Source organism: Miniopterus natalensis, chromosome 12 (assembly GCF_054644295.1).
Source record: "Miniopterus natalensis isolate mMinNat1 chromosome 12, mMinNat1.hap1, whole genome shotgun sequence".
NCBI lineage: Eukaryota > Metazoa > Chordata > Mammalia > Chiroptera > Miniopteridae > Miniopterus > Miniopterus natalensis.
The window spans coordinates 73,054,098-73,079,120 of record NC_142092.1 but is presented as its reverse complement, the minus strand read 5'-3'; the positions used below and the strand labels follow the sequence as shown (position 1 = coordinate 73,079,120).

General features: G+C 44.8%; 1 protein-coding gene across 1 annotated transcript in view; it reads left to right on the top strand.

Moving 5' to 3' along the window:
• The window catches only part of NUP188 (nucleoporin 188), a 43,095-nt gene that overhangs the window by 13,680 nt on the left and 4,392 nt on the right, over nucleotides 1–25,023 (top strand). Inside the window, exons 9-34 of the mRNA XM_087823038.1 lie at nucleotides 2,761–2,972; nucleotides 3,686–3,800; nucleotides 4,419–4,619; nucleotides 5,481–5,570; nucleotides 7,676–7,741; nucleotides 8,841–8,960; nucleotides 9,496–9,622; nucleotides 11,749–11,901; nucleotides 12,105–12,231; nucleotides 12,438–12,525; nucleotides 12,621–12,697; nucleotides 13,430–13,544; nucleotides 14,984–15,104; nucleotides 15,234–15,300; nucleotides 15,963–16,091; nucleotides 16,440–16,579; nucleotides 17,680–17,786; nucleotides 18,793–18,999; nucleotides 19,118–19,287; nucleotides 19,955–20,024; nucleotides 20,394–20,461; nucleotides 20,882–21,077; nucleotides 22,759–22,836; nucleotides 23,148–23,233; nucleotides 23,475–23,620; nucleotides 24,138–24,319. Of these exons, the coding sequence (XP_087679164.1) occupies nucleotides 2,761–2,972; nucleotides 3,686–3,800; nucleotides 4,419–4,619; nucleotides 5,481–5,570; nucleotides 7,676–7,741; nucleotides 8,841–8,960; nucleotides 9,496–9,622; nucleotides 11,749–11,901; nucleotides 12,105–12,231; nucleotides 12,438–12,525; nucleotides 12,621–12,697; nucleotides 13,430–13,544; nucleotides 14,984–15,104; nucleotides 15,234–15,300; nucleotides 15,963–16,091; nucleotides 16,440–16,579; nucleotides 17,680–17,786; nucleotides 18,793–18,999; nucleotides 19,118–19,287; nucleotides 19,955–20,024; nucleotides 20,394–20,461; nucleotides 20,882–21,077; nucleotides 22,759–22,836; nucleotides 23,148–23,233; nucleotides 23,475–23,620; nucleotides 24,138–24,319 (3,258 nt within the window). The remainder of the gene's footprint in view (nucleotides 1–2,760; nucleotides 2,973–3,685; nucleotides 3,801–4,418; nucleotides 4,620–5,480; nucleotides 5,571–7,675; nucleotides 7,742–8,840; nucleotides 8,961–9,495; nucleotides 9,623–11,748; nucleotides 11,902–12,104; nucleotides 12,232–12,437; nucleotides 12,526–12,620; nucleotides 12,698–13,429; nucleotides 13,545–14,983; nucleotides 15,105–15,233; nucleotides 15,301–15,962; nucleotides 16,092–16,439; nucleotides 16,580–17,679; nucleotides 17,787–18,792; nucleotides 19,000–19,117; nucleotides 19,288–19,954; nucleotides 20,025–20,393; nucleotides 20,462–20,881; nucleotides 21,078–22,758; nucleotides 22,837–23,147; nucleotides 23,234–23,474; nucleotides 23,621–24,137; nucleotides 24,320–25,023) is intronic.

The window sequence follows — 25,023 nt, the reverse complement described above, 5'->3', positions numbered from 1 at the left end:
TTTGTCTATAGTTTTCTTATCATGTCTTTGTCTGTTTTTGGTATTAGAGTAATATGGCCTCATAAAATAAGTTGGGAAATATTTATTTTTCTCTGTTTTCTGAAAGAATTTGTATAGCATTGGTATTATCTCTTTCTTAAGTGTGTGATAGAATCTACCAGTAAAGTCACCTTATCCTACGGTTTTCTTTGTAGGAGCGTTTTAAACTCTGAATTCTGTTTTCTGTAGTTGACATAGAGCTAGTTTCCTGTTTCTTCTTGGGTCAGTTTTGGTAATTTGTGTATCTAAGGGAATCTATCCATTTCACATAAGTAGTCGAATTTACTTGTGTAAAGAATAATCATACTTTCTTATTCTTTTGCTCTCTGTGGGATCTGTGGCTGTGCCTCCTGACTCGTTTTTTGTTCTTGTTTGTTTGTCAGTCCTCACCCAAAGGTAGGTTTTTCCACTGCTTTTCCGGGGGGGGGGGGGGGGGGTTGAGAGACGCGCGCACGCACGCGCGCTTGCTGCCTCCTGCACTCACCTGACGGGGCAGGGAGAACCTTCAGCCTAGGGAATCAAACCCGAGACCCTTTGGTCCATGGGTCAGTGCTCTATCCATTGAGCCACACCAGCTGGGGCTCCTGACTCATTTCTGATTATGGTAGTTTTGTTGTTTTTTAAATAGAATTGGGTGCTTTTATTTTTTAAGTATGTCTTTATTAATTTTAGAGAGAGGAAGGGAGAGGGAGAGAGAGAAACATCAATGATGAGAGAGTCATTGATCGGCTGCCTCCTGCAGGCCCCTGACTGAGGATCAAGCCCGCAACCCGGGCATGTGCCCTGACTGGGAATTGAACCACAATCTCCTGGATCCTAGGTCGATGCTCAACCGCTGAGCCACGCCCAGCTGGGCTGATAATGGTAGTTTTTGTTACCACTTCTCTGTATTGGTTGTCCATTTCATGTTTCATTGACTTCTGCTCTTTACTTTGAATTTAGTTTACTCTTTTTCTAAATTTTTATGGAAGAAGCTTTGATAAGAGATTTTAGATCTTTTCTAATAAGTCACTATAAATGCTGCTTTAAGCATGGCTTTTAGCTTAATTCCACAGGTTTTGATACATTGTATTTTCATTATTCAGTTCAAAATATGTTCTAATTTCCCTTGTGATTTTTTTTTGACCCTTGTATTATTTAGAAATATGTTGTTTAATTTCCAAACATTGGCTGTTTTCTTAGATATCTTATGGTTACTGATTTTTAATTTGACTGTTATGATTAAAGAACACATTCTGTATTATTTCAGTTTTTTAAATTTGCTGCCCCATGGTATGTATTCATCACATGATCTGTTTTGGTGAATTTACCATGAACACGTGGAAAGAGTGTGCATTTGGCAGTAGTTGGGTGTGGTGTCTATAAATATCAGCAGGTTGAGATTGTTTAGATCTTCTGTGTCTGCTGATTTTTGTGTTGTCTTTCTGTTCACCATACAGTATTGATTTCAGCAGCAAAAGATAGGTGGTAGCCTTAATGCCCACCCAAGTGGGCAGGTTAAAATAAACTATGGCATTCCGGTGCAGCGGAGTAATACGTAGTGTTCATTGAAAATAGCAAGGGGCCTGTTGGTAGACTACACGAGGTGTCAGAAGGGTGAAGAATAAGGAAATGGTTACTGTGCTGTTGGAAGACATAAGCTTGAAGATACGTTGCTAAGTGAATAACGTGCAGAGGAGTTTGTGTGCTGTGGTATTTGGGTTAGGGGTGGATGGTGGGTGGGTATGTGGACAGAAAGGCGGGAGTGAGTGAATGAAAGTGTATGGCGCATTCATGGAATGGGAGACAGACCTCTAGCTGTGGTGGCCTCTGGGGAGAGATTTGGATGGGCAATAGGAACTGTAGGAAGGGAGACTTTTTTTACCCTATTATCTCTCTTTTTTTAAAATATGTTTTCATTGATTTCAGAGAGAGGAAGGGAGAGGGAGAGAGAGAAACATCCAAAATGAGAGAGTCATCGATCGGCTGCCTCCTGCATGCTCCCGACGGGGGATTGAGCCCGTAACCTGGGCATGTGCCCTGACCTGGAATCGAGCCATAATCTCCTGGAACCTAGGTCGATGCTCAACCACAGAGCTACGCCGGCCGGGCCACCCTGTTCTTATACAGTAGTCTCCCCTTATCTGTGGTTCTGCTTTCTGCAGTTTCAGTTACCCATGGTCAGCTGTGGTTCAAAAATATTAAATGGAAAATTCCAGAAATAAACAATTCATACGTTTTAAATTGTACACCATTCAGAATAATGTGATGTGAAGTCTTGAGCTGTTCCACTCTGACCCTCCCAAGAGGGAACCGCCTCTTTGTCCAGCACATTCACGCTGTATACATTGCCCACATAGTAGCCTCAGTTATCAGACAGTCATCTTGGTGTCACAGTGCTTGTGTTCAAGAAACCCTTACTTTACTTAATACCACATTTACATAACTTTTATTGTAGTGTATTGTTATAATTCTTCTACTTTAGTGTTATTGTTAATGTCTTTCTGTGCCTAATTGATAAATTTTATCATAGGTATGTATGTATATATAGGAAAAAACATGGTATATATAGGGTTCAGTGCCATCCATGGTTTCAGGCATCCACTGAGGGTCTTGGAATATACCCCCTGCAGGTAACAGGGACTACTACACGTGTATTACCTAGTAAAAATAACTTTACAAATTTAAAGACATTTTAAAATCTGACTTTATTTCTCTCCCTTTTTTTTATTGGTTATGCAGACTGAGCGCCAGGTGTCTCGCTGGTTTGTCCAGTGCCTTCGGGAACAGTCCATGCTGCTAGAAATTATTTTCCTTTATTATGCATACTTTGAGATGGCACCGAATGACCTATTGGTATTAACCAAGATGTTTAAAGAGCAGGGGTTTGGTAGTAGGCAGACCAATAGGCACCTGGTGGATGAGACCATGGATCCTTTTGTGGATCGGATTGGGTAAGTCTGAGTGAATTGTGGTAATAGAACTTGTGCAACCTTGTATTGTGCTATGTTGACACTAGAGTGATCCTGCGAGGGGCGAGGGAAGAGGATTCTTCACTTGATGGTGGGGAAGTAGATGGGTGTGCTGCCACGGTCCAGGTCATATGGGAGTAAAGACGGCTTGAGAGGACATGTTCTCTCAAGGGAAATACTGCATTCAAGTGGTTCACTACCATCTCGATCTAAGAGGTTCATCCATTCACTCAACAAGATATTTGTTGAGCACCTGCTGCAGGCCAGGCACTGCAAATGCTGAGACCATGATAACGAAGGCAGATTTGTTCCCTGTCCACTTCGAGATCAGTTTATGGACTTTAAATTTTATGGCAATGGATATATTTACATTTTGAGACGTGTCCCCTCTGTGGACCAAGATACACACTTAAGCAGCGAGACAATTTATTGGGTCAGATGAACTGGAGGCTGTAGAAGCCCACGGGACTCAATCTTGCTTTGGTAGGCACAAGCCACGCATGACTGCTAAACACTTAAAATGCGGCCGGTCAGACTGAGATGTGCTGGAAGTGTAAAGCGCATACCGGATTTAGAAAACTTAGAAAGAATGTAAAATAACCCAATAATAGTTTGTTTGATATTGAAGTGTCTTAACATTTCACCTATTTTCCAGTGGGATGAGAGCAGCATTCATGACACGTTTTCCTTTCCAGCTACTTCAGTGCCCTTATCCTGGTGGAAGGCATGGATATTGAGTCCTTGCTCAAGTGCGCTTTGGATGACAGAAGGGAGCTGCACCAGTTTGCCCAGGATGGGCTTATTTGTCAGGTGAACTTGGAGCAGCCACTTTTCTTATTTCAGACCTTTCACAATTAGTAGTATGTTTTTAACCACTCAACTATACTGCTACATAAAATTTTTCTCGTGGAATTTGAGGTTCTGCATTGTTAAGAAGTTAATTGGATCCAGAAGAAATCTCAGATGTGTCAGTTATCTGCACAGAGGTGATAGTGGAATCTCTGAGAATGAGCGGAGTCCGTCAGAGAGTGGATATAAGGACGAAAGAGTCCCAAGGACAGACCCTGGGGTGGTCTGTATTTATGGAGCCTGTGCAAGAAGAGGAAAGGGGAAGAACTCTGAGATGGGATGGTTAGAAAGATAGAAAATGAGGAGAAAGCAGAGAAAGTTCAAGAAGGATCAGGGAAAATTTGTAGAGTCTCCAGTTGAATGTGTATTTCATAATCTTAGATTAAGAAAAAGTGTGGGTAAAGGGAAGAGTACTTGAGGTGTTTATTAGTGAAGTAGCTGGGGGTTGGGTCGAGTAAAATACCACAATGAGGGAGAGGGGCCACTGTGGATGAAGGGAAAACTTCAGCATGATGAAGGACCCTGTGGAGGGGCCCTGATCCTTTCTTTTTATTGACATATATTTTCCTTTTTCACTAGGATATGGACCGTTTGATGTTGACCTTTGGGGACATTCCACATCATGCCCCAGTGCTCTTGGCCTGGGCTCTCCTTCGCCACACCCTGAATCCAGAAGAGACAAGCAGTGTTGTCCGGAAGATAGGTGGCACGGCCATCCAGCTGAACGTATTTCAGTACTTGACCCGACTGCTTCGTTCTCTGGCCAGTGGAGGAAATGACGTGAGGCTCAGGCTGTTGGTGTTTGAGCATGAGAATGGCAAAAAGCAAGGAGAAGCTCATTAGTAGTAATCAGTTACGGTAGCGATGTGGAGAATGATGATTGTGTTACAACTGACCTTTACAGACACTGCTCAGCGCTGCCTGTACTTATTCTATCTTTGTATCACTTTTTGCACTGTGGATCAGCATCCCTGTTTTTGCTTTAGGAAGCTGAGATTCAGGGAGGTGAAATTTGCCCACAGGAACAATAATTGCCCCTTAGTGGTGGATACAGCTTGAACTCACTCTGTCTGACTCTCTGCCAGTTTAGTGCTCTGTGCCAGTGCAGTATGTCTGCTAGAAGATAGCTTTGGCCATATAGACTGGAGAAATCTTTTTGGGGAGCTTCTTCATTCAGCTGTAACAGGATGAACTAGAAGTTCCCTTGCGTCTTGTGTTGGGGCTTAGTTTGGATGACAGCCTAGTCAGCTTGTTTTGACATGCTCAAACGCAACCTCAGCCAACAGGCCCCACTTGTTGGCACTGGTTGATTTATCTTAGTGACAGTCCAGGCAGCTGCACACTTTGTGTCAGCCCATGGAGACTGTCCTTTCTGTAGGCTGGATGTGGTTTTCTTCCCCATGAAAACTTTGATCATTTTGAAAGTGATTCCCTTTCGATTTTATTCTTTTAATATTTTTGGTTCCTGCTTTCTTTTTTCTTCCTTTGTCTTCCTTATCTTGGGACTAAATTAGGAAAATTATGAGCCTGGGTTTCCCTTCCCGTTTGTTCACAAGCACTATATTAAGGTGATAGGGTTATGCTGAGTCTGGGGAGAGCTGTGTTGTTCACAGTTTCTCATGGACTCCTTTGCCATTACAGTGCACCACCAGCACCGCGTGCATGTGTGTCTATGGACTCCTTTCCTTCGTTCTGACCTCACTGGAGCTGCACACACTGGGCAATCAGCAGGTTAGTGTCTGGCTTCTGTGAGGCTATCTACACTGCCCAGCTTTGCAGTCATATCCCCAAGATACCACTTTGGAGCTGATAAACACACACCCATATACCTCAGATGTAGTTTGTTTATTGCTGTTTGTTTTCTTTCATTGTATTATATAAATGACACATATTAATGATACAAAAGTCAGAAAGTGCTGATAGAAAAAAGTGTAATCCCACTACACAGGATAACCTCTCAACATTCCGATGGATTTCCTTCCAGATATTTTCTGCACCTAAACATAAAAACATAATAATTCTTCTCTAGAGAAGGAGTCACAATGTATGTGCCTATTCTGTAACCTCATTTTTTTACTCTCTAGAGCATATGTCCTAAACATCTGTGGGTGCTAATAAATATTCTTCTGCAGCATTTAAAAAAATGAAACATTTTAAACTTACACCAAAGTAGACAAAATTGTATAATAAGCCCTTATGATCCATCACCAGCTTCACAGCTGAGCTTATTCATTTCGCCCCCACCCTCCTTGATTATTTTGAAGCAAATTCCAGGCACCATTTCATCTCATCTATGAATATTTTAGTAAAGCTTCATAGTCATTATTATATCTAAAAACACAATATCCGTATATATCAAATCAGGATTCAAATTTCTAACTACCTTATAAATGTCATAAATTTGTCATAAGTTTGTTTGGAGCAGGATCTAAATAAATAAGGTCTCCCCATTATTGGTTGATAAGCCTGTCAATTGTCTTTTGGTCCATAACTGTTTTGTCCACTGTGGTAGGCACATTATTGTCTGGTTTCATTAATTCCTGAGGGTTTACAAAATGGCGCTGTCCTAATTCTGTCTTTCCTCTTATGTTTAGTGGTTGGAACATTGCTATAAAAAAGAAATTTGTTTCACGATGTATACAAATAGCAAATTATTATGTACATCTGAAGCTAATATGTATGTCAGTTATACCTCCGTTTAAAAAAAATTTTCGTCTCTTTAACTATTTGATATTCTGCTTTTCCTGTATTTCTGTTTTCCCTAGCATTCTCCAAAGGTGGCTAGTGAGGGTTTTAAAGTTTTTACATAACAGTGTGAACTCATGATTTAAACATATTTGCCTTGTTTTAGTTAATCCATTGCAGTTATTATTCTTATGCTCAGACTGCCCCACTTTTGGTTAGTAAGAGCTTATTTATTTTTTAATTTTTATTATTATTATTATTTTAAATATATCTTTATTGATTTCAGAGAGAGGAAAGGAGAGGGAGAGAGAGAGATAGAAACATCAATGATGAGAGAGTCATTGATCAGCTGTCTCCTGCACGCCCCTAACTGGGGATCGAGCCCACAACCCGGGCACATGCCCTGACCGGGAATCGAACCCCGATCGCCTGGATCCTGTGTCGATGCTCAACCGCTGAGCCATGCCTGGCCGGGCTATTTTTATTATTTTAAATATGTTTTTATTGATGTTTTTAGAGAGGGGAAGGGGAGGGCTAGAGAGAGATAGAAACATTGATGAGAGAGAAACATCATAGATGGGCTGCCTCTTTCAAGCCCCCTACTGGGGATCGAGCCCGCAAGCCGGGCATGTGCCCTGACTGGGAATCCAATGGTAGTCTCCTGGATCCTAGGCCGATGTTCAACCTCTGAGCCATCCAGCCAGGCAGTAAGAGCTTTTTTAGATTCGCTTCTGAATCCATTTAACACTGCCCTCACATATTTTGATAGCTCTGTTGCTTTTTGGTGTGACAAACTGTTGCAGGATTATCTTATACGATTCCTGCCCCACATCTGGAATCTGCTGTTTGAAAATTTACAGTTCACTTCCCTGTACGTTATCATTTAATTCTTGTGACAATACTGTGAAGCAAAGAATTGTGTCACCGTTTTACAAAGAACTTGAAGTTTAGAGAATGTAATTTGCCTAACTTCATAAAACAGATAAAATATACACTCTAGGTATTCTGCACTCTTACTTTTTAAACCCAGAGTTCTTCCTGACATAATAAATGAGATATTATTGATGTTTTTATTTCTATAAACTATAGTAAAAAAAGATAGACTGGTTCACCTAGGAAAATAAGCCATTGTCTTTCCCCTCCCTCAACAGGATATAATCGACACAGCATGTGAAGTCTTGGCAGACCCTTCACTTCCAGAACTATTCTGGGGAACTGTAAGTATGCCAGAGGGAGTCATGCTGTGGTATTCTCTGTAGCAAAAGAATTTATCAAGCACTTGCATTGTGAAAGGTCTTATACTAAGCATTTATGTCCATTTTCTTATTTAATCTTTACACAAATCTATGAAGTAGATAGTATCATCACCATTTTGCATATGAGGAAAGGTGATGTTCAGGGATGTCAGGTGACTTGTCCAGGGTCCCCAGTTAGACATGCAGGATTGGGGTCCAGTCCTGTCTGCCTTGAGTCTTAGTCCACAGCATTAACCAGCGTGTTATCTGTCCTACCTACTAAGTATTTCACACTGTGTGTCTTAGGCACCAGTATTGCTGTAACTTTTTTTTTGGAGAATTTTTATGCATTTGAGTCAAACTGAAGACATACCATGGAGCAAGATCTCAAGTGCTCCCATTGCTGTAACTCTTTTTTAAAAATATATATTTTACTGATTTTTAGAGAGAGAAAGAGAGAGAGAAACATTGATGTGAGCAAAACATCCATCGGCTGCCTCCGCGCCCCTACTGGAAATGGAGCCTGCAACCCAGGCATGTGCCCTGACTGGGAATTGAACTGGCAACCTTTTGGTGCACGGGATGACGCCTAGCCAACTGAGCCGCACTGGCCAGGGCTCATTGCTGTAACTCTTGAAGGTACTATTGGAGGTTGTGACCCCAACGAGTTGTCAGAATATATTTTAACTGGTTAGAGTAAGAATTTGGCAGAGAACAGTTTCTCACCAGTACTTAGTCTTAGCATTAACAGCAGCTTACAGTGTTTCTGGGAGAAGCTGATATGACATAATACTTAGATTGAGGATCTGTCAAGTAGTGTATGGTGGCTAAATGCTGACATGTGGTTGGGTTCTTTTCACTTCCGTGGACACATGTCATGCAGAGGTGAACAGTGTTGTCTTCCTATGGGGAGGATGGCCGGCAGAGGCCACTGGAGGCAGTAGGAGTCCCTTTTCAGGTCCTAGCCAAGTCTGTTGTTGATAGCCCTTTTCAGTGGAAATATGGAAGTTTTAAATTACTAGGGAGGTATGTTAATTTGTAGATAATGTGGAGTTCATTGATTTCTCCCCTTCCACCATAGGAGCCAACCTCTGGTCTTGGAATCATTCTGGACAGTGTATGTGGAATGTTTCCCCATCTCCTCTCCCCACTCCTACAATTGCTACGAGCCCTGGTATCAGGGAAGTCTACTGCCAAAAAGGTAAGTTTTCAGTTAGATGCCTAAAGAGAGTGGGAGATAGTTTTTAGAAATCCATTTTACTTTCCACATTGAAATCCCACTGCTATGGCAAGAATTATTCTGAAGTTGAATGAAAATGCCAAAGATAGTGCTTCTATTCTATAAAATTAAATAAAAATGTTTTCATTAAGTACCTACTATAGATACTGCGGGAATAATACAAAATATAAGTTCCTTAATATCAGTTGGAAGAGAATAGAGATAAGAAATTAATAGCTAATAAAACCAGGTGTATAGTAAATGTCATTTAAGTCATAAAGACCATACTATTCTGGAGATGCAACTCTCTGGAGCGTGGGGCTCTTTGACTTAAAGAATGGTGAAGATTTGGCAGGGAGTGCAGAGGCATCTCCAAGAAGAGTTATAGTGGTGGGTTTGTAAGAAGTTTGAGGGTCTACACATACCAGTCTGGCTGAAGGAGCAAAAAGGCAGATGTGGAGCCCCTTACACGACCCCTGGGTAAATGTGTGGCTGGGTTTTTTCTGCATGTTGGCAGGTATATAGTTTCTTGGACAAAATGTCTTTCTACAATGAGCTTTATAAGCACAAGCCCCACGATGTGATCTCCCATGAAGATGGAACTCTCTGGCGGAGGCAAACACCCAAACTCCTTTACCCGCTTGGTAAGATAGATAAAGAGACCCTGGTTTAGTACCCTCTTTCACACCAATTTCTATTTAGACCTCATTGCTGTTTCCATTATTTCATGCAAGGTGCCTTTAAAGCAGTTCCGTCTCTGCTCTGCTTGCTGATTTGTTGATAAATTATTAGTCAGTTTCCCACTCTCTTACATCATTAGATTGCTTTATTTAAAAAGTAATGCATGTTCACAGTAACAAGGGAAACAATGCAGAGATACATTTAAAGAAGTTATTCTCTCTCCTGAACTGCCTCCATTAAAGAATCAATGTTAAGAGTTTGCTGTGTATCTTTTTTTTTTTTTTTTTAATGTTTTTATTGGTTTTAGAGAGAGGAAGGAAGAGGGAGAGAGAGCTAGAAACATCAATGATAAGAGAGAAACATCTATCGACTGCCTCCTGCACGCCCCTTACTGGGGATTGAGCCCGCAACCCGGGCCTGTGCCTGACCGGGAATCGAACCGCGACTCCTGGATCCTAGATCGATACTCAACCGCTGAGCCACGCCGGCTGGGCTGCTTTGTGTCCTTTTACACGTTTCTGTATACTTTCAAAAATTTATTCTGCAAGCCAGTCTTACTACAGATGGATCTGACTCAATTTTTTTTTTTTTTTTTTTTTTTAGTAACTACATAATTATTCTTGATGTTCCATAATTTTTATCTTTCTCCTAAAGAAAATTTAGGCTGTGTCAGGTTTTTGCCACTAAAAACAATGCTGCATTTGGTACATAAACCTATATAAACTAGTGCTTTTATTTTTAGTACATAGAATCCCCAAAGTGGGATTGTTGGCTAAAAGAGTATACACAATAAAAATTTTAAGTCCACTGACATATGAAATGCATAAACAAAAGGTGTATCTGTGTGCTTATATATATGTGTGTGTGTACGTGTATATATATGTACACACACATATATTGGAATGTTCCTATATTCCTAACCCCTAATCCTAACCCTAGCCCTGACCCTGACCCTGACCCTAACTCTAACCCTATATGTAGTAGAATATTATTCAGCCTTAAAAAGGAAGGGAATTCTGACACCTGCCATAACCTGGAGGAACCTAGAAGACATGCTAAGTGAATGAAACAGTTACAAAAGCACAAATATTGTATGATTCAACTCATATGGGATACGTCAGATTCGTGAGACAGAAAGTAGAATGGTGGGTGATGGGCTGAGGGATGGGGGATAGGGAATTATTAGTTAATGGGGACGGTTTCAGTTTTGCATGCTGAAAAAAGTTCGGAAGATGGATGATGGCGATTGGTTGCACAACAGTGTGAATGTGCTTAATGCCACTGGACTATAGACCTAAAATGGTTAATATGGTAATTGTTATGTTATGTGTATGTTACCACAATTTAAAAAATAATTTAGAAGTTTTGAATACATAGTGTCAAGTTGTAGAGAAAGTTGTAGCAATTTGTTTTCCTACTGGCAGTGCATAAGAGAGACCAGTTAAAATTTGTAAGCTTGCCCGGCCGGCATGGCGCAGCAGTTGAGCATCAGCCTAGGAGACAGGAGATTGAGGTTCAATTCCCAGTCAGGGCACATGCCCGGTTGCAGACTCTATCCCCAGTTGGGGGGGTGTAGGAAGCAGCCGATCAATGATGACTCTCTCATCATTGATTTCAACTCTCTCCCTCTCCCTTCTCTCTCTGAAATCAATAAAGATACATTTTTTAAAACAAAACAAAACAAAAAAAACTTGTAAGCGTATGTTACTCCAGGTGCTCAAGGAGCCAAATGTCAAAGGAACAGCCTTGCTCTTCTGATCCTGGCACCACCACCAACCCACACAGTGACCTACAGTCCCATAAGGTGGTGGTCTTTTCACAGTCATCATGGGAGTGTAATACCACTGCCCTCAGCTGCTTTTAGGCAGGTGGAAAGACACTCATTTCCCCAAATGAAAAGAGGGTTATTTGGGGGGTTTTTGGTGTGTTTTCTTTGGTTTTTGTTTTTAATGGAAAAAGTTGTAGCAATGTTAGATACTAGGAAGAGAGCTTGTGTATCTTTGTATGATTAAATATTGCTGTCTGGTATAGGAGTCACCTCTTCCTGTTGTGTTCTCAGATAGTAGACTAATTTCTCTTCCTTCCTTAGGGGGTCAGACCAACCTTCGCATACCTCAAGGCACTGTGGGCCAAGTAATGCTGGACGATAGGGCTTACCTGGTACGCTGGGAATACTCGTATAGCAGCTGGACCCTCTTTACCTGTGAGATTGAAATGCTGCTTCATGTTGTTTCCACTGCAGGTGAGGGCAGCTTTGGGAGACATCACTGTGGGGAAGAAAAGTAGACATGCCTGGAGGATTTGGAGGGTAAACAGAATTTAAAAATAAAATTCAGAACCATACAGGTTATGATGAATGTAATTTGTTTATCTGGATCTCAGAGACTATTCAGTGATCTTAAAGGAATTGTTTTCCATGAGGTCTCAGGCTTTCTTTCCCCTCAGATGTGATTCAGCACTGCCAGCGGGTCAAACCCATCATTGATCTGGTCCATAAGGTCATCAGTACAGATCTGTCAATAGCAGACTGTCTCCTGCCCATCACCTCCCGCATCTACATGCTGCTGCAGCGGTGAGTGACTGGTCACACATCGTGGGGTTCAAGTCCACACATGTCTGTGGGAAGCCCTGATGTGATTACTGTCCCAGCTGAGGGCTGTTCTGTTTCAGCATCCCTGCTGAAAGGAGGGACTTGGGAAGAGAGGAATGGAAAATATTTGTGATGGAACAGGTTGTGTTATTCATTTTACTGAATATAGTACACTGTGCTCCAACCAGGTTAACAACAGTGATCTCCCCCCCTGTGGATGTCATTGCTTCTTGTGTCAATTGCTTGACTGTTCTGGCTGCCCGGAACCCAGCAAAGGTATGACACCAAGTCTTCAGAGTAGCCCCAAAATGTTGTACTGGGTATGTACCTTAGGACACAAGGACATTAGACTGTTTTTTTTTCCTTTTCAGGTCTGGACTGATCTTCGTCACACAGGATTTTTACCATTCATGGCCCACCAGGTCTCCAGCATGAGTCAGATGATTAGGTGAGTCAGGGCTTAGGGTGGGCAGAGTGTGTTCCCTGGGAGCACCTGGACATTGCGGGTCCAGGCTGGCCTTGTTAGTTTTAAAGAAGCTTCTCTCTGCTCATTTACTTTGTCTGCTCCTTGGCTATTCAACCCTCTGGAAATAGGAGGGATGAGTAAGGACAAGGCAACAGAGACAGTGGGGTTTGGGGCACAGAGGCTTCTCCTCTGAGGCCAGCACTGATGGTTCCATAGTCTCTAATGCCAGAGAGGGGAGAGAGAGATTTCTCATTCAACAGCAACCACCTTAGGTACATGGGAATTAACTTTATAGCCTAGAGAATCCAGGGATATCAGGATCCAGAGACCTGGCTTCCCTTTCTTAAGCCAGAGTCATTCCGTACTTTTCCTCGTTTTGTGGCTACCCCAGCTCTCCTGGCGGACCAGTTACTAATGTGCAGATCCGTCTAACGACCTGAGCGCTCGCTCTTTGCTCTCTTCTGCTAATGAGACGATGTCTTCCTGATGTTCATTTGATTTTTCACTAAACTTCTTGAGGTTGCGTATCAATAAAACATGTTCTTAATGTTTATCCTGGGTATAAAATTGCCTAAACTTGATTAATTCCTTTGCAGAGCTTGCTTATTTTATGCTCAAGCCATATCACAATAATAAGAATGCTCTGTGATTACAGTTTCTTGCAACCTTGAAATCACCGCATCATTTTTTCCCTCTGCCTATGTCTTTCGCCAGCGCGGAGGGGATGAATGCTGGAGGGTACGGAAACCTCTTGATGAATAGTGAACAGCCCCAGGGCGAATATGGGGTCACTATTGCCTTTCTCCGATTGATCACCACTCTTGTCAAGGTAAAATCTGGTCAGATAGAATCATCTGGAAAAGTTTCCCTGCCTCTGCTACTGTTGTCATCCTGTCTGCAGGCAGAACAGTTGTCCTGAAGTTATGGTGATAGTGGTTTGTGTGTACTGAGTATTTGCTGTGTGCCAGATTCTACAGCAGGTGCTTTATCTAAGTTGTTGAATACTCAGCCATTTGGTGTGACACACTGACTGTCAAGCTATTTTGACTGTAGCTCAAGATAATACGTACATTTTATATATGTGAGTATATATACTCCTAAAACAAAGTTTCACAATATGACACTGCTTGCTCTTTGGTATTTTCTAAGAAGGCTACCTCACAATCCACTAATGCAGTGATCTTCACCTGGTGTGCTACGACACGCTGGTGTGCTTCAAGAACTTAAAACATGCAACATCTGACAATTTAGGCAGGGCACTGACCTCTGTTCCCTTAGATTGTCAAGTAAATGACAACAGCCAACATAACAGTAGACATCCAGTGTGGATCAATCAAAATTATACCTTTTTTTTGGGTCAGATTGGCAAAAATGTATTTTTTGATGTGCCCCAGAATTTTAGTAATTTACGTGTGCCACGAGATGGAACAGGTTGGAAATCACTGCACTAATGGATGACAACTCAGTTTGAAAAATACTGGTATAGCATGGATTTTGGAGTCAGAAAATTAGGTTTACGTTTTAGGCTGCATGACCTTGGGCAAGTATAGAATTTTTCACCCTTTGTAAAACAGGCATGATCAGTGGTCTCCGCCTGGAGTTGTTGAGAGGGCGGGCCATATGTGAAAAGCACTTGGCACACTTCCTACCTGCAGGAGTCAGTCATGAATGACAGCAACAGTCCTTTATAGAGATAGGGGTGTAAATACAGACGTTTATATGTTAATAAAGAATCCCTATTTCAATTTATTCCTTATTTTTTTAATCTTTCTTGTTGAGAGTATTACAGATATCCCAAGAATCCCCATTTTTAATAAGGAAGCTGATGTTAACAAGTAATATTAGGACAAAGAATGTTGAGTATCACATCTCTTGTCTGGTATTTCAGGGATGGGTGCGGTGAGGTAGAGGTCAGGGGGATGGCCGGTGACGACGACACTGAAAGGGCATTCTCCATCATAGGCAGTCCTAGAGCCTTTATGTTTAAGGTACCTCCTTTCTGACCAGATTTAGCCTTTACAACACTCTCCTTTGTGCAGGTGACTTTTGTGACTGTCACACTGTCTTTTTAGTCCTTCCCTCTCCTCTATTCTGGAGAATCCTACAGCGTGCACTTACTGCGCTAGTGTTCTGATGTTTCTTTTTTTCCCACCGATGACTCAGGTTTCCCCAGATTTCCTTTGGACCTATGGTTTTGATGTTAAATCTCTAATAACTAAGTGACTTTTCCTTACATGGCATAAGCCCTCACATTATGGTTTCTTGTAGGGACAGCTTGGTAGTACCCAGAGCCAAGGACTGGTGCCCTGCATCATGTTTGTGCTGAAGGAGATGCTTCCCAGTTACCACAAGTGGCGCTACAACTCCCATGGCGTGAGAGAACAGATTGGTGAGGACAGCTTGGGCAGGGGAGGTCTGAAGAATTTCTGGCTCCCTGGAGATCTTACTCTCCCTTTTGGGGGATAAGGGTCATCATCACACAAGGCCACATCATTCCTGTGTCTTTGCCGGAGTCTAGGTTGCCTGATCCTGGAGCTGATTCATGCAATACTGAACCTGTGCCATGAGACAGACCTGCACAGCAGGTATGAGGGGTGATTGCTAGAGCTCGGTGCTCGTGGATATGGCCACTCACCAAGGGAAGCATGGGCTTGTGCTGTGCAGAGCCGTCAGCCTTCCATAGGTCAAGCCCAGAGCCACCTTCTGAGGTTCTGATTTCTTTTTCACTGGACTGTTTACCCTTTCTCCCTGTGGAATGAAATGGGAACGACATTGTTCCTAATGGGACTGTTGTATCTACACACATCACTTTTAATGATATTTCCTAAAGTTACACATATTCATTGGAAAATAGTCAGTGCAAAATGCCCTTCGTAAACCTGTTTTCCAGAGATGACTATTACCTAGTTAGTGTGTATTCTAGGTTTTTCCTCTGCTTATACTAACTGCTCTGTAACTTTATTTCCATGCCACTCCATACAAATCTCGTTTTAATGGTTCCATGCATTCCATTGTGTGAATTAATTATACTTTCAGTAAACAGACCCATTCATTAATGGACATTTAGATTGACTCTTAGGGTGATGTTTAAGATAAGTCTCTTTAGAGAAAGTGATCAGAGTGCCTTTGTCTGGCCAAGAGCTGATCTGTATCATTGGTGTCCAGTTGTTTAGTTTGGACTATTGCTTTTCTTTCCAGTAATAAGCTTGGCGGCTCCCTAGTAACTCAGAATGCGTCTGTCTTCCAGCCACACCCCCAGCCTGCAGTCTCTCTGTATCTGTAGCCTGGCCTATACAGAAGCAGGACAGACCGTTATCAATATCATGGGCATCGGCGTGGACACCATCGACATGGTCATGGCTGCTCAGCCCCGCAGGTAGGGCTCCCTCCCCACCTTCCCCCTTTATTTTTATTGTGCCTGCATGTTCTAAGAACTCCAGTTTAAGTTTGCATGCAGTAGTTTTTTAAAGATGACCTTGTTCTTCCTAGGACACAGCCTTTACATAGCCTAGCTTTACGTAGTGGTGCTGTGTAGCCTGGCACGCAGCAGAGGGAGCTGATGGCTCCCTCCACCTGTCTCCTAGTTTGGACTGGGGCCTCTACCAGAAGCTATTGAACTCTGGGATTATGGTTGGCATGGTTGGAATCTAATTCATGAGAGCACATATGTTGTGAATGAGGTCATGTTGTCTGAATCAACCTTGGTTTCCATTTGGCACCCTAGTGATGGGGCAGAGGGCCAGGGGCAGGGCCAGCTGCTGATCAAGACAGTGAAACTGGCATTCTCCGTCACCAACAATGTGATTCGGCTGAAGCCTCCTTCTAATGTGGTGTCCCCCCTGGAGCAGGCCCTCACACAGCACGGTATGTATGTGTTCTCTTCCAGTCAGCAACGTTTCTGCCCCTAAGTACACACTTTAGGCTGTGTTTTTAGGGGCAGCGGTATTTTCTGATTAACTCCTTGAAATTTGGGAACGATCACCAGCTCCCATTCTGGACTTAGAAACAAGAGAACTGGATTGTATTTCCTTTCTGCCTCCTACTGATGACAGAATGATTGGACTGCATGTTCAAAGTCAGACTGCGTGGTCAAAGTGTGGCTGCAAACAGCTGTGTGACCTTGGGCACATTATCAAACATCCCTGCCTCGGGTTTCTTATCTATAAAATGGATAATAGTAGCGTCTACTTTATAAGATTATAATGAAGGTTAAATTATAACCTGTAAGACATGGAAATTCTGTTTAAGTATTGACTGTTATTACTTCCTGACCTTAAACTACTCATTCATTCTCTCTGGGACCCAGTTCCCTCATTTTCAAGCAGGTGTTGGGTGATGTCTGACCTGTCCTACCTGTGTCACTGTGGGAGGAAGGTCTTTGCATTTCAAGCAGCACTTCAGTGCCGTGTCCTTGTGCAGCCCATAGGATAAAAGACTCTAAGACTCTGTTTACTTGAAAATATCTTTCTTTCTGCTTATTTATTTTTAATCCTCACCCAAGAATATTTTTTTCCATTGATTTTTTTCAGAGAGAGTAGAGTGGAAGGGAGGGAGGGGGAGGGCTGGGAAGAGAGAGAGAATTTGACGTGAGAGTGACACACCAACTGGTTGCCTCCTGCACAGGCTCTGGTGGGCTGGGATGCAAACCCACAACCCAGGTGTGCGCCTTTGACCAGGAATTGAACCCTCTACCCGTTGGTCTGCAGGCCAATGCTCTAACCACCGAGCCAGACTGGCCAGGGCTCTTTCTGCTCCTAACGAATTGCATTGAGCTGTTTTTCCCCTAACCCTGCTTGTCCCCTGGGCTGCTGAAGAGAGAATGATAGGGCCACCTGGATTCGCTCTGGTCCCCCAAATACTTGAGAGTAAATTCCCCCACATGTGAACCTTTATGAATAGCACCCTCTCATAAGAGCTTGGCTCAGGCAGGCTTGGTGTCTAAACTATTCCCTGTACTTCTTCAGGGGCCCATGGGAACAACCTCATTGCTGTTCTTGCCAAGTACATCTACCACAAACATGACCCTGCTTTGCCACGTCTGGCCATCCAGCTGCTGAAACGTCTGGCCACGGTAGGATCCCACCTCACCAACCAAAGCCCCAGAAAACCGACTCTGTGCTTGTGACCGTTCTCACCTTCTCCCAAGAAAAGCAGCTTATTTGGACTTTTCTGACTTTTAAGTGACTTGCCATACACACACAGTTGTGTTTTATGAGGATATTTTTTTTCTAATTACAACAGTCTTACATACTCATTTAAAAATGTTTATTTAAATGATACAGATAAATGTAACAGAAAGTTAAGGTACCTCTGACCCCTCGTTCCAGATCCCCTATGAGCAGGTTGGTACGCACTGCCCCAGGTTTGTCTGTCTGTGCTTGTGTAGTAAAGGGTGTGGGGGTGCGTTTGCTCTTTTCAGAAGTGGAGTTCCACTACACGTGCTGTTCTGTGATCCTCTCCTCACCTAACACCGTGTCTGCTATCCCCCACGAGGCACGCTTGGAGCTGCTTCGCTCTCCCTCATGCCTGCCTGGCGTGCCGTCGAGCGGGTGTGTCCTAATTTATGTGGCTAGTTTCTGTCTTTCACTGTTATAAACAGTGCTACAGTAAACATTATTGTCCATAGAATTCTGTAAACTTTTGTTTACTGTTCCTAAAAATTAGATGTCAGTGAACATTTAAATTTTTATTAGACATTTCCAAATAGTGCTCCGGAAAGGATGGTTATGGTTTATACTCCTAACACCAAGTCTTATATCTTTGCCATATGCTTTCATCAGTTTTTTTAATCTTTGCTAATCTATTAGGCATATCCACGTTATCTCATTTTTTACTTTGTGTTTATTTAACCATGAGAGAGGTTGTGCATCTTTTTACGTTGATTACTGTTCTCCTGTGACTTGTTGGGCATCTTGTGCTGTAGTTTGGGGTGATGTGCCTTTTGACCCAGAGCTATATTATATCTGGATGTTTCCCTTTCTGGCCATTTTCTGAGAGTTCTCCAGCACCCTTCCGTAGGGGCCTGTTGGTTTTTCTGGAAGTAGAGCTCTGAGCCTGTGTGTCCTGGTCTCCACCAGGTGGCCCCGATGTCAGTGTATGCCTGCTTGGGCAATGATGCGGCGGCCATTCGAGACGCCTTCCTGAACCGCTTGCAGAGCAAGATTGAGGACATGCGCATCAAAGTCATGATCCTGGAATTCCTCACGGTTGCAGTAGAGACTCAGCCAGGCCTCATTGAACTGTTTCTAAATCTGGAGGTGAAAGATGGCGGTGACGGCTCCAAGGTGAGCCTGTGCCTGGGATGAAGCTGGGAGACGGCCCCTGGGAGGTGGGTGCTGGGCTCTGCGTGCTCAGTTACTGATAGTGGCTGTGGCCCTGAACTCTCACCTGCCCCTCTTGCAGGAATTTAGCCTCGGGGTATGGAGCTGTCTCCACGCAGTGCTGGAGCTGACTGACTCCCCACAGCAGGATCGATACTGGTGCCCACCCCTGCTGCACCGTGCGGCCATCGCCTTTCTGCATGCCCTGTGGCAGGACCGGCGGGACAGTGCCATGCTGGTTCTCAGGACCAAGTAGGTCTCACTCCTCCAGAGCTCTGTCCTTGTCTGTAAGGTGGGGTAACAGTATCTCCTGTCTTGGTGGTTTATTGTGAAGAATCACTGAGCACGTCAGTGCCTGAGTCTCTGAGTGGGAGTGCCACTCTTAGCTACTCTCTTTTTAATGCTGCCACCAGCAGGCGTCATCTTCACTCTGAGGTAAAAGTGTGTTAACCTTAGAGTTCCCGCCTTTTGTGTTTCTGCCTTCTACCAACCCATACCCATTGTTCTTGAGAAACTAGGGTCAGGTGAGTGTGGCTTGCTGAGCCATTGAACTGAATGGAACACCCTGTGTTTCATTGGACCCTGTTTGCACAAAGGGGAGGAACTTTAAAATGGCTAAACATGGGAGTCTGCGTCCTGGTTTCCCTCCTCACTTTCTCTGAGGGGCTGTGGGAAATGGACAGTGGAGTGAACCCTGAGAGTTTTTATTGGTCAACTCTATAATATACAATTGTGTGTAAGAGGAAAACCCACGTAAAATCATACTGTATCTCTGGAACCTTTACATTTCTGTAGGAGCAAGTGACCTTTGAGAGTTAGGACTGGGACTGTGAGAATGGGAAGCAACCACCAGAGGGAGGTGGAGAGGGAAAGGGCTAAGGAGAGCAAGTGTGGTGTACAACATGTATTTTCTTTTTAGACCCAAGTTTTGGGAGAACTTAACCAGTCCCCTGTTTGGAACCCTCTCTCCTCCCTCAGAAACGTCTGAGGTAAGCTGTGGTGGAGGGTGCACAGGGGCTCACAGCTCCTGGGAGGAAGGCCGGGCTGTGGGGCTGAGCTGTAGAAAACAACACTTCCCCTCAGGAAACAGCCAGGACATTTCCTCCTAGGAATGCCTTCTCAGGGGAGGGCTGGCTTCCCGTCCCGATGTCTTGCTTGGGAAGGAAGGTGGCATGCCCTGCTCTGTGTCAATGGCTCCGTGGTCTCCTCCACTTAATTGGAGACTCTGTAGACCTGATGCTTCTACTCTTGCAAGTCAGATGCTCATCACACTCAACAGGGAATGCGCTCCTTTGTGGGGGGACACGGGAAAGAGGCTCGCCTTGTAATTAGTGTCTGCTCTGCTCTCCCTGCCACAGCCCAGCATCCTGGAAACCTGTGCCCTAATCATGAAGATAATATGCCTGGAGATATATTATGTAGTTAAGTGAGTCCTTTCCCCTTTTGAGAGTTTAATTGAAGGTTTGGGAGGGGACCATGGTGGCCTACCACTGGGTGCATGGCTGTTTAAGCCGGGTCAGAGGAGAGAGCTGGTTTGGAACCATTTATGGGGGGCCACTGTGCTCTGTCCCTGGCCAGTCCATTGATGGCGTTTATGATTGTCAGAGTTATTGTGAAGCAAACTCCATGTGCTCGGAATTTTATGGAGGAGGAATCCTGGAAAAGGCCTCAGTCTAACCCATTATGTTGAGCAAGAATATGAGTCCCACACATTGGAGGGATCTGGAGCCACCTGCCTTTAGCCCATGTGAGGTTGCTTTCTCTGCCTCAACAGGGTCTGTGCCCATCATATTCTCCTCTGCTTTCAGAACCTAATGGTGGGTTTTGTGTTTTCTTGACACTCAAGGGGCTCACTAGACCAGTCACTAAAAGATACACTCAAGAAGTTTTCCAGTGAGAAACGCTTTGCCTACTGGTCAGGGTATGTCAAGTCCCTGGCAGTTCACATGGCCGACACAGAGGGCAACAGCTGCACCTCCTTGGTAGAATATCAGATGCTGGTCTCCGCCTGGAGGATGCTTCTCATCGTTGCCACCAGTCACGTAAGAACCTCCTGGGCGAGTTTTCCCTTTGGTTTCCTAGTAGTGATGAGCTGGGGTGCCCAGCAGTTACAGCCCCTTGGGATGAATGAGTCAGGGTGTTTTCCTGAGAGCTAAATGTAACAGGTTCTGTGTCAAAAGGTGAGGGCTTGTGGGTATTTGATGGTATTGGGTCCAATAAGAGACCCTTAAGGAAAGTAATTTGAAATCCCTTCAGACATTCATAAAAGATTCCTATAGCTGCCTTTGCAGCCCCTAGAGTGCCTTGGCTAGGTCTTCGGGGCCCCCTTCATCTGCCTCACATGCACATGTATTACTGTCTTGTGCCGTGTGCCCTGTGCACACTAGGGTAAATATTTGTTGACTAGTCAGGTAGCTGTAACAGCTGCAGCAGCACCCTCTGGAGAGCTGTTTATTTTCACTGGTCCTAGAAACTGCATTTCCTGGTCTTAGAAAAAGAACAGAGGCCATTGTCTCTGTACTGTGTGTCTACTGAGAATTGGTTTTTAGAGCGAGAGTTAACATTTGAGAAGAGTTTACGTTGTTTCTTGGTATTTTTTTAGTGGCTTGATGCCATCATGCTATGTAGGAAGGACGTGGTGTTGACTGTTATTCCCGGGGAACCCAGAGCAGTTCCTCGGCTTCATTAATTGCCTCAGCTTGGTCGGTGCCCCTTGGTTCAGGCATACTCCTACATCTGCGACCTGTTTCCCTGGTGCCAAACTGCATGGCATAGGGCCTTGCTGTGGCACAGTGGGCGTGGAGCCTGGGACTGCAGATACACCGAAGGCTCAGCTGTCTTTGGGGAATAATTGACACACACACACACCCCCTGGGAATAACCTGTGTGTTGCCTGCCTTTGAGGCCCTCGCTAGGCAGTACTTCAGTTGTTCTTGAGAAATCCCACCCTCATCTTCCCCTCTGTGGAAGCCTGTCTGGCTAAGTCCAGGGTATTGATCATCCACCCACTCACTGAATGGATGTTAATGGAGTGCTTGCCATGTGCCAGGCACCAGGCTACAGCAGTGAGCAAGGCAGACAGGGTCTTTGATCTCACGCAGAGTGTCCTGAGAGGGAGGCAAATTGTCAAGAAACTCACGAGGAAAGACAGTTTCAGAGTGTGATAACTCACTACAAAGGAAATAATCAGGAAGCTATGGCAGTGAACGCCAAAATAGGATAGGCCTGGGCAGGGAGGCCCTCTCTGAGGAGGTGATGTCCAGATTGAGACCTGAACATGGGAAGGAGTCTTCCAGGTGGAGAGCTTGTGGAAGAGAGTAGTCTAGGCAGATGACTCACAAGTGCAGGAGTCCAGAAGTGAGAAAGAGGCAAGAGGCCATTAGGGATGGAATAGAGGGAACACAAGTGGGTATGATACCAAAATCAGTTGGTGCAGGTCCCATGGGGCCTCCCAAGCCTTGTGGAGGTGTTTGTATTTCCCGTGCACGGGGCAGCCTTCAGAGGGTCTGAGCAAAGAAAGGACTTAATCAGGAGGAGGGGAACCTGGGTTTGATTCTGACCGCATCTAAGGGTAGACTGAGAAACAGCAGGGCCCTCAAGCCCACTTGAATCAGGGAGACAGTGACTTAACAATGACTAATTGCCTGACAGAGGACCCCACATTTCTTGGCTTCTAAAATCTGGGAAATTTTCCCAACGGACATTTTTTCTGTTCCCTTGCAGGCAGAGATAATGCACCTGACCGACTCTGCAGTGCGTCGCCAGCTCTTTCTTGATGTGCTTGATGGGACCAGAGCGTTAGTAAGTGTGTCTGGGAGATTTCACATTCCTCCCGGGAGAAGGTCTCCGAGGCCAAATAGCAGCTCATGAGTCTGCAGCCGTGCATGTGGTCAGGTCAAAGGGCTTAGTAGGCCTGGGCAGCCTGGGGCTTCGGTGGGGAGGGGCAGAGGCCTGCTGCTGCTTGGCCAGCCCCTGGCCACTCCTCATATCCCATCCGTTTAAGCTCACTGCTAGGAAAGGCCGAAAGGTCCCTTGTGGTTGGAACTGGAATCTTCTGGCTGGGCCCGCCCACAGGAAGCCTGACTTCTAACCAGTCTGCTGTCCTACCTCAGCTCCTGGTCCCGGCCTCAGTGAACTGCCTGCGACTCGGCTCCATGATGTGCACTCTGCTGCTCATCCTCCTGCGGCAGTGGAAGAGGTGAGCGCCGTCCAGAGAGGTGACCTGCGGGCCGGCGCTGCCATCAGGGCCTGTTCCGTCTTGACTGTCCCTCTGCCTTCCTGACGGGGGTGAAATGGGCATGAAATGGGCCAGCTTTCCATCATGCAGTGGGACTGACAGAGCCGAATGCCCGGTGGGCATCCTTAGTTGGATCAGAGGCCGTTGTGGCCTTTCTGTAAGCTGTGTTTTCCTCTCCTTCTCAACCCCATGTTATTTCTAGAGAGTTAGGTCCTGTGGACGAGATTCTTGCACCCTTGACAGAGATCCTGGAGGGAGTGCTGCAGGCAGACCGGCAGCTCATGGAGAAGACCAAGACCAAGGTGTTCTCAGCGTTCATCACTGTGCTGCAGATGAAGGAGATGAGAGGTGAGAACCAGAGGGGGTGTGGCAGGAGCAGCTCCCGTCCCTGCTGGCAGGGCCACTCTGGTGCAGAGCCAGACTCTCCTCCTGTGGGGGTAAATTTTCAGCCTTGGAACTCTGGTCTTTTAAAAAAAAATTTTTTTATGTCTTTATTGATTTCAGAGAGAGGAAGGGAGAGAGAGAGAGAGATGGAAACATCAATGATGAGAGAGAGAATCATTGATCAGCTGCCTCCTGCATGCCCCCTGCTGGGGATCGAACCTGCAACTGGGGCATATGCCCTGACCCGGAATTGAACCAAGATCTCCTGTATCATAGGTTGATGCTCAACCGCTGAGCCACGCCAGCTGGGCAGAACTCTTGTCTTTAGGAAAATTCTTTTTCTTCCCCTCTCATGGGGCAGATATTCTCCCTCTGAGCACCATACTATATTCCCAGCTGGCTGCCTGGGAAGGAAACCTTGGTGTGTAGTGAGAGGTGGCATGGTGAGTGTGACCATGTTCCCTCCCTGTCTGCTCTGCAGTGAGTGACATCCCCCAGTACTCTCAGCTGGTGCTTAACGTCTGTGAAACCCTCCAAGAGGAGGTGATTGCGCTCTTTGACCAGACCCGTCACAGTCTGGTCTCAGGCAGTGCCACAGAGGACAAGGACAGCATGGAGACAGATGACTGCTCACGGCCCCGGCACAAGGACCAGCGTGATGGGGTGAGGGCGCATCTGGGAAACTATCTGTCCTTTCCACATGCACCCAGCAAGTATGAATGGCCTGCATGCTCTGTGCCAGCCCCTACGGTTGATTAGTGAACAAGATGGACAGTCACTGCACTTACAGAGCTCACAGCCTGGTGGGGAAAACTAATCCATTTCAGACTGCAGAGAAGTGTTGGAGTCCACTGTGGCAAGTCCTGCAGGGGATAAGTGCAGGGAGAAAGTACAGCATGGGGTTCTCACCCAGTCTAGAGACTCTGCAGGGAAGCACCCTTCAGCGGTGACCTAACTAACGCAGGCTGTTGTGAGCACAGATGAAGTGGGGCCTGGAGAGCTGGGGGTTAGATGACAGGAAGCTTTGTCAGCTTTTTTTTATCTGAGTCCTCACTGAAATAAGGAACGATTTAAGGTTTTTAAGTAAGGGTGGGAAGTGGTCGGATTTGTACTCTAGAAAGATCCCCCTGGATGCCATAGCAAACTTTTTCAAACTGTGGATCATGACCTCTTACTGGGCCTTGAAATGAGCTCATTTGGTGAAGACCAGCATTTTTTAAAAAATGACATAGAATAAAATATTAGCCTGCTTTACAGGGTGTATGGATAGATATTGTTCAATGAAAATATGTAAGTATGTAGATACCAGGGCACAGTGTAAAGGTGTTTATTGCTGTGGTCAGGGTAGGAATGTTTGAAAAGCCACT